This window comes from Salvia hispanica, chromosome 5 (assembly GCF_023119035.1).
Source record: "Salvia hispanica cultivar TCC Black 2014 chromosome 5, UniMelb_Shisp_WGS_1.0, whole genome shotgun sequence".
NCBI classification, from domain to species: Eukaryota; Viridiplantae; Streptophyta; class Magnoliopsida; order Lamiales; family Lamiaceae; genus Salvia; species Salvia hispanica.
The window spans coordinates 30,012,459-30,021,204 of NC_062969.1; the positions used below are offsets into that span (position 1 = coordinate 30,012,459).

The 8,746-nt window shown below is 36.7% G+C and overlaps 1 protein-coding gene across 1 annotated transcript; it reads left to right on the forward strand.

Annotated features, from left to right (window-relative positions):
- The first annotated feature begins 7,109 nt into the window (after positions 1–7,109).
- On the forward strand, positions 7,110–7,776 carry LOC125186720 (oleosin L-like). The gene has a single exon (XM_048083152.1). The coding sequence runs from the start codon at positions 7,147–7,149 to the stop codon at positions 7,573–7,575; it is 429 nt and encodes a 142-aa protein (XP_047939109.1). The 5' UTR covers positions 7,110–7,146; the 3' UTR covers positions 7,576–7,776.
- Positions 7,777–8,746: the final 970 nt, after the last annotated feature.

Below are 8,746 nucleotides of genomic sequence, written 5' to 3' on the forward strand. Positions count from 1 at the left end.
TTTTTCCACTTGCCTATTTGAAAAATCAAACAAATCACAATGAAATATCTCAATACTCAACTTGGGGGATTTCCACTATGACTATCCTAACATGGGTTAGGATTTAAAATTGGAAAAAAGTGAAGCAATACGCACTAAAAAAAACTTTTCCATTCCAAGGTTAAAGTTTTGGTGAGATTGCACTGTCGACTAAGTTCATATGATCATATCGACTCAGTTCATACGTTGATCGGACCATATTAAGGATATTCGTAATATTAAATTCTCCCATTCGTCCAAAAGAATATATATTTTGGGTTCGACACGAATTTTAATGCAATATTGATAAAACAAGAGAGAGGTGGAAATGAACGGTTAATTAAAGTATTGTTAATAGAGAATAAGTCATACTTCATTAGGGAGGAAAATGTTTCTAAAATTAGTAAGTGCATATTTTCATCGGACGGACTAAAAGGGAAATAGTGTATATTCATGTGAGACGGAGGGAGTATATGTTCATATTGCAGAAGAATATTCATAATATTAAATATATGTTCACTCTATATACACACACATAGTAAAACTCTATGAAAAGATACTCACACTATCGCCAAAAAGTAGTCCATTTGTGCCATTTTGTTTGTTTCACAAATTAGTCCGCTCCTATTTTTTAAACTTCTTGACTATATATTTATAGTACTAATAACGTGGGTTCTATTATCAAATTTTTTTTTTCTTTCTCTATCATACTTCACTAAATTTCCATTAAAACTCCTGTTTTTCTTAAAGATTATATTTTTAGAGGATAGAGAGAATATTACGGAACTTAGCATTTTTTAGAGAACCTAATTTCTATAAAAAAAAATATTTTATAAATATTCTACACCAATAGGCAGAAAACGTAAAAGGAAAAGATAATATGGCTCCTCCAAAGTTGTAGAAACTAAAATGTCAATTCAACCTCAACCTAAATGCACAAAAATTGAAGAGTAGAAATGAAAACAACTAAAAAGAACAGCTCCCGTGTAATAATTTTTGTTAAGTTGGCTATTATTGGCTCGAAAATGGGTGGTTTAACAATTACAAAATGCCTTAAAGAAAATACTACACTTTTCAAAAAATAGGTAATTTCTTGACATACAGATTATTTAAAAATATCGCTAAACACCGTAAGAGAGAAACGGGATATATACGCTAACAGGGGAAAATGTGTCCTAAGCACAAAAGTAGGTGTATAGTCCGGCTTCCTACGTTATGGAGAAGGGGGCGTAGGTTTGGGCGGTGCCTCATACCTTTATAGCCTCACTTTCATAAAGGACACGGTAATACTTAAAGGAGACAATAATTTTTTTTTAATTATTTGATTCATTAATAGTCGTTTTGTATGTGATATAATTCATATTTTTCTATTTTGGTACGTCAATAATTTAAAACCTCATAACTTTTTCTTTAGATTAAATAGTTTATTTATTAGTGTTGATAATTATTTTGTTATACACTACTTTCATTCATAACAATTAGAGATGGAAAAATCCATTGGTTTGATATTTGGAACCGTGCCGACCACCCCATGGTTCATTGAAGTAGGGAAAAGATCAGTTGGCTGATGGCTATTTAGCGTTTTCTGTAAAAAAGGATGATTTGCTGAGAAAGTAGAGTGAAAAGAGCGTCTCCGGTGGCGCCCCTCCCACTAGGACTTCCCACAAATTGTCTGCCACGTCATCACTAGCCCTTCCCATTCCACTGCCATATCACTAGGACGTCCCACTGCACTAGGACTTCCCGCAATTATTCAATTTACGGACTTAAAATTTACGGAATTAAAATGTCGACACGGAATACGGGAAAATTCGAAAACTTCATTAAAAAAATTACATAATTAAAAAAAAATTACATAATTTAAAGAAAATTACATAATTTAAAAAAAATTACATTATTTAAAAATAAAATTACATAATACCCTCGGCTCTCACTCGTCCTCGTCCCCGTCCACGTACCTGTCGCCCGTGCCGCTGCCGCCTCCGACGTGCCCGCCACCAATCTCGACGCCATAATCATCAATGGGTGGCATTCCTAAATCGCGCCGACATTGATCGACCACATCCTTGCACAGCCTTTTGAACACAGGATCGTGGGTGTTAAACCACTTACTCGTGCTCGCATCAGGGTCTTCGTTAGCTGCGCGCGGGCGAGACGGTCGCTTACCTGGGTCTTCTCTCGGGGCCTCCGATTCGACCTCGTAGGACCCGCTGCCGCTTCCCCTCACCATCCGCTGCGCAACCTTTTGCCCCGGTTCGCCTCGACATGGGGATCCTCTACTACACCGACCCAGGCCTTCGCAAGTGCGGCATTTTTCCACACGGTCCGGATCGTCCTCTTCTCCTCCGCCTCATCCTCACCCTCCTCCTCTGCCCCCGTGTTCGAGGAAGAGCTCGGAACTTTGCCCTTTCCCCTACCTCTGCCCCTGGTCTTGCCCTTGCCTTTGCTCCTGCCCCTTGCAGCAGGCTCCGCCTCATCGGGAGTCTCACGGATCGGCGATAGCTCCAACTCCGCTCCCAGCTCCTCAAAAGAGAAAGTCTCGATGCCGGCGTACTGAGTCTCCGGAACAGTACTAGAGGAATCGTCGGCCAACAAATCTATATATGGGCGATAGACAGATTCCCTAGGCGTCATCGGGCTCCTGTGCTGCATCGACCCACCCACCGCCAAATTTGGCGGCGTACCGCCCATCCCCACTGCATCGGGCATCATCCACCCACCCCCGCCATATTTGACGGCGTACCGCCCATCCCTGCTGCCCTGGGCATCATCCCACCCATCTGACTCATCCACTGGAACATATTGTAGAACATTTGGGGAGTCATCCCCGCCATTTGGGGATTCATCCCAGCAAATTGGGGATTCATCCCCGCAAAGTTTCCCTCTGTTCCGGTGGGAATCGGGGGTGTGTTTCCTCCGCTCGTGGTGGAGGAATTCCTATTGTACTTCATTGTAGTAGAAATGAAATTTGTAGATTTAGAGAGAGAAACTTGTCAACACAAGTGGTGTGAATGAAATGAAGTTCAACGAGCCTATTTATAGAGTTTTAAAATATATATATATATATATATATATATATATATATATATATATATATAAACCAGACGTCCGAACGAGACGTCCGAATGTCGCCGCAACGGTGGACGTCCGCCAGCCCGTGGGAGGACAGGTGAGCCCATGCGACGGGCATATGGGACGGGTGCGGGCGCCCTTCGGAGCCACTGCGGCGGACGTCCTACCCCATTGGAGACACTAAGGAAAAAGAAGAGAAGCCGACAATGCCACTTTTTTTCTCTCTCCTCTTTTTAATTTGTTATACTTCTCGAAACAAATTGAATTAATGCTTTATAAAGTTGATATTTAGTTAATGCTTTTAAAAATTTAAAGGATTAGTGATAGTGGAGATATTTTTTGGTTGAAAATGTAAAAATAATTAAAATAGATGACCTCAAAATATAAAAATTGATTAGTTAGGTCAAGTGTTAAGAATTGTTACTTTTTTCTTATCAAAGGTTGATAATCAAATTTTTTACATGACTGAAAATTGATTTCGTAATTAAATTTTAACTTTGGCAGTCAATAAATTTGCTAAACTCATCAATCTTTATCCACAAAATTTCTTATCCATGTAACCTGTGAAAGCAAAATATGATACATTGTCTGAGGTGATTTGCTAAGGAAGCGACGAAGAGGATGACAAAAGAGTTGAAACATATATAGTAGTGATATTTTTCACTATGTCTGATTCCACGAATGTCATTTTCTAGATTTGTTAGTAACAATAACACTCATCTGAAGTGTTGTCAGGCCTGACATTTTCAATAATTAAAAAACATTTCCAAAAAACTTATAATATTATATTTCATCTCATATTTATTCTAATAGGCAAGAGAATATGTAAAATTCATTTCTAAAGAAAGGTGATCTGGGGCCATCAGTCCGTGGTACTTGGTAACTGTATATATATATTGTACTACGATAGAAAATCCAAAATATAATATGTTGAAAAATAACTTTCAAATATAAGTTCACACTTCGTGTTAATAGGTGATGTGATGAATTAAATTTTTATCGTTGGAAGGAATGAAACTTGACAAATTCGCACGACTAATGTACAGGATATTTGAAAAAAAAATGTGTTCATACTTCATACATACATATTGAGAGTCAAAGTTATATTTAAAGTCAATCTATCCTGTCACAATGTGGAATTGACCATGGCTCGTATTTATGCTCCATGGAAATTTATGCAAAAGAACTTTCATTGATGACATTGTTAATATACTCATGTAAATCAAATTCACTCCTAAAAAGAAGAAAAAAGAAAAAATTGCAAAATCAAAATATGATGACGGTAAAAATTGAAATTTTCTAGTGGATGGTAGAGCTCACAAATAATAAAGTAAAAGAGTAGAAAAATATTATCACAAATGTATATAGACTATTTCTATGGAACAAACTAAAAATAAAATATGACCTATTTATGGCACGGAGGGAGGAGTATTAATAATTACGGAGTACAATGCAACTTTGCGCTTTAACCTTATCAATAATCCATTCAATTTATCTTCTATGCTATTCCCTCTATTTCCTAAAAATAGAAATTCCTTCTTTTTTTAGTCTGTTAATAAAAAAGAAACCCTCCCTTTTAGGAAATAAACCCAACAATCTATTAACACTAATTGCATTATTTTTTCTCTTCCTCTCTCTTATTTTACCCATTTTTCCTCTTCCTCTTTCAAACTTACCAAACATTAAAACTCGTGCCGTTTACTTTATAAAGTTTTCACTTTTAGGAAACGGAGGAAGTATAAATTAAGATCACTATTAATAAAGTTATAATTAAAGGCTATAAATTAAACTTAAATTATCAGGGCTCTTCGTAAAAGGAGATAGGGGCTGTGTTGTTTATTTCTTAATGGGCCAAAATGTTTGGACTTGGTATGCTTTGGGCCGAAGGGATTGGTCTTTCAGCACTGTAACATTAAAATGGTAGATGGGTCGGAGTTGGACGAGTGTTATTTTATTCACAATCTACTATATAGAAACACATGTCTATAGTGTAACCTCTAATTTAGAAACAATAAGGATGGTTATATAAACGAATCTCGAGTAATCAATTGGAGGGATGGATTTCTCGTCTCTTGCGTAATATCAATAATCATAAATTAAATTTAGGACACGCACAAAATTAATGAGCTTGTGTCAAGTTTTATTAGTAATGAGTTCTTAATGGATTGATCTAATAAGAATCCGCTGATTTCATAATTGGGTAAAGTATACTGACTTAAGTCTTGAAGTAATACTCTCTCTGTCCGCCATTTCTTATCACTAGTTTCTTTTCTGGTCCAATCATCAATACTTGTTATACTTACTTTTTGCTAATTTTGGTCATTGACCTTACATTCCAATAACTCATTCACATTCACATTTTATTATAAACCTACCATTCCGTCTCAATTAAGATGACATAATTTCCTCTTTAGTTTGTCCCAAATAAGATGACACATTTCAATTTTTAAAAACAATATAATAAATTGTTTCTCTACAATTAATACATCAAGCCACTTTTTCTCTCTCTAACTAAAAAAATGAACTATCTTTCTCTATCCATTTAACAATTACACCTGTATTTTCTCTCTCCAATTAATAATCTTAGCCGGAACGGTGGACGTATATAAAAGTAGGACTCACATTCCATTAACTTTTGCAACCCACTTTCCGTTATATTTCTTAAAACATGTGTCGATACAAAGTGTGACAGTTAATGACGATAAAATTTTTATTATTTTAAAAAATATTATTCCTGTACCTTAATTTTATTATTTATGTTTAAACTGTGATAAAATTTTAATCGTGTTATACCATGTTTTAGTTGTAAAATATCAAGTTTTAATTATGTAATTTCAAGTTCGGCTCGTAATTGTGTCTTTTTTTTTCTTTTTTTTTTTTGGCTCGTGGTCGTGTCACGTCAACTTAAATTGTATCGTATTCTTAACAATATGGCTGAAATTTTCAATATGATACAACAAGAAGACACAAAAAGTTGTTTGGTCAAGTCTTATTTCCTTATTAGTCCATCCCTAAAAAGTACTCACTCCGTTCCAACTAAGTTGAGTCACACATCTTTTGCACACGAAGATTAAGAAATAGTGTTGAATGACTTAAATGATACTCTCTCCGTTCCATAGTAATAGAGTCATTTTCCCATTTTGGTATGTTCCATAGTAATAGAGTCATTTCCCTTTTTAGTAAAAGTCAACACATTTTTCCACACCTACTTTACTCTCTTTTACTTTTTTATCTCTTCATCTCTCTACCTTTTTCATTTTCCACTTTATTCTCTTTTACAAAACTCGACTAACACAATTTTTCTTAATCTTCGTGCCGAAAAGAAACGTCTCCATTACTATGAAATGGAAGGAGTAATTAAATAAATATGAGAGAGAGAAAAAAAGTTGGAGAGATACAAAAGAATAAAGTAGGTGATGGAGTAAAGTATACTGATTAAATGTTTTATATTTTATCAAAAAGGAAATGACTTAACTTAGTTGTGACGGAGGGAGTTCGAACTTTCTAATATTGCAATAGTTAAATAATACATTATCCTCGAACCTCATTTTTATTTACAATTTATACCATTAACTATATTCTGAATACGCTAAGCTCACTTTCCATTAATATTATTTACATTATACATTAGAATCCATGTCAAATCAAAAATAAAAGGTTCGTACTTTCTTAGGATGAGATGGGTATTTGATTTGGATACTAAGAAGTTAGAATCAACCCATATTGAATCACTTTCCATTAATACTGTTTATATTATACATTAAAATCCATATCAAATAAAAAATAAAAGGTTGATACTTTGTTAGGATGAGGGGGGTATTTGATTTGGATAGTAAGAAGTTAGAATGAACCCATATTGAATGAACCCTACATTAATATGAATAAATGTAAATGAAAACATAGCCAGCACCAAAACAGACGTGTCTAAAAGCAAGGACCTCAACACACATGCGGCCTTTGCATGTCAAGCTCAATGACACGTCTCACCCTCTCACCTCCCCTTTATATATATGCCTTCTCCCTCGCCTCTTCCTCTCATCCCTTCCCAAATTAACCATGGCTGATCAACACTACGGTCAATTCCAATCCAGGCCCCACCATCTCCAGCAGCACCACCCGCGGAGCCACCAGATGGTCAAGGCTGCCACCGCAGTCACCGCCGGCGGCTCCCTCCTCGTCCTCTCCGGCCTCACCCTCGCCGCCACCGTCATCGCCCTCACCATCGCCACCCCGCTCCTCGTCATCTTCAGCCCCGTGCTCGTGCCCGCGGCCCTGGCCGTGTTCGCCCTGGCTGGAGGGTTCCTCGCGTCGGGCGGGTTCGGGGTGGCCGCCCTCAGCGTGCTGTCGTGGATCTACAAGTACATGACCGGGAAGCACCCGGTCGGGGCTGACCAGCTCGACACTGCGCGCACGAAGCTCGCGGGCAAGGCAAGGGACATGAAGGACAGGGTGGACCATAATGTCTCCGTTGCGCAAAGCTCTTGATTCGATATTCGATAGTGTGTGTGTTGTACTTGTTGCATTAGTATTCTATGTGGATGATCGGATTTGTATGGTGTGTTTTCTTCTGTGTTTCTCTATTGATTTGATGTTTTCCGTTTGAGTACATTTTCAGTGTTGATTATCATTTGTAGTCCGGTGAGAAAATAAAGAAGTTACTTGCAATGAGAATAATTACGGCTTTAATTGTGTTGATGCAATTTACAAAGCTGCCATTTAATTCTAGAGTAAATTGTGTGGATACTCTCATTTTGGACTTGAAATTGTGCTGTTAAATTTATTTTTGAATTTATTATCTACTCTCTCCATCTATAAAATAATGTCTCAATGGCTATTTCGGAAGGAATTTGATTTCTCTCCTTTTTTTGAGCATTCTACTCTTATAAAACTAATATAAGAAAATAGTAGTACCTACTAAACTTTCTATTATTTGTCATTCTCCATTCTTAAAATTTATGCCCAACTTTTGATTTGTTTTTTTCGGCTAGGAAAAGATTTTTCAGATTTGGAGTTTCGGAATTGCAGATAATATCTTTGCTTTTTGCAAAGAGGAGCAAGAGACATTTTTGCAAAGAGGAGCAGGAATTGCAGATAATATCTTTGCTTTTTGCAAAGAGGAGCAAGAGACATTTTTGCAAAGAGGAGCAAGAGACTATCAATCGTATCATGTTAATTATCTTTGCTTTTTGCAAAGAGGAGCAAGAGACATTTTTTGCAAAGAGGAGCAAGAGACTATCAATCGTATCATGTTTGGGTGTAAGTTTGTAACTAATGAAATCTCGCCTTCGGAACTTGTTCCGAAGTTCCGATATTGTGCTTTCTCACATTGATGGATGCACCTTTCTACAAGTTTGATAAAAAGATATGCACATGTGATTTTATGGTCTATATGAAGTGTTTTTCCAAAAGTTTAAACCAAATTGGGATAGTGAAAGAAGACTCATTTTGTGGATACTCGGCTCATGGATTAAAGAGTGGTGTCTGAACTTCATGGATTAAAGAATGGTGCCCGAATAGTTCATGGATTAAAGAATGGTGCCCGAATTTTCCGTTCCTACCAGGAAAAATGTGTCGCAAGCCGGAGGGCATCACTTCCAACATTTTATAAAACATCACATGATACATCAACAAGAAATTGACATGTGAATATTATTTA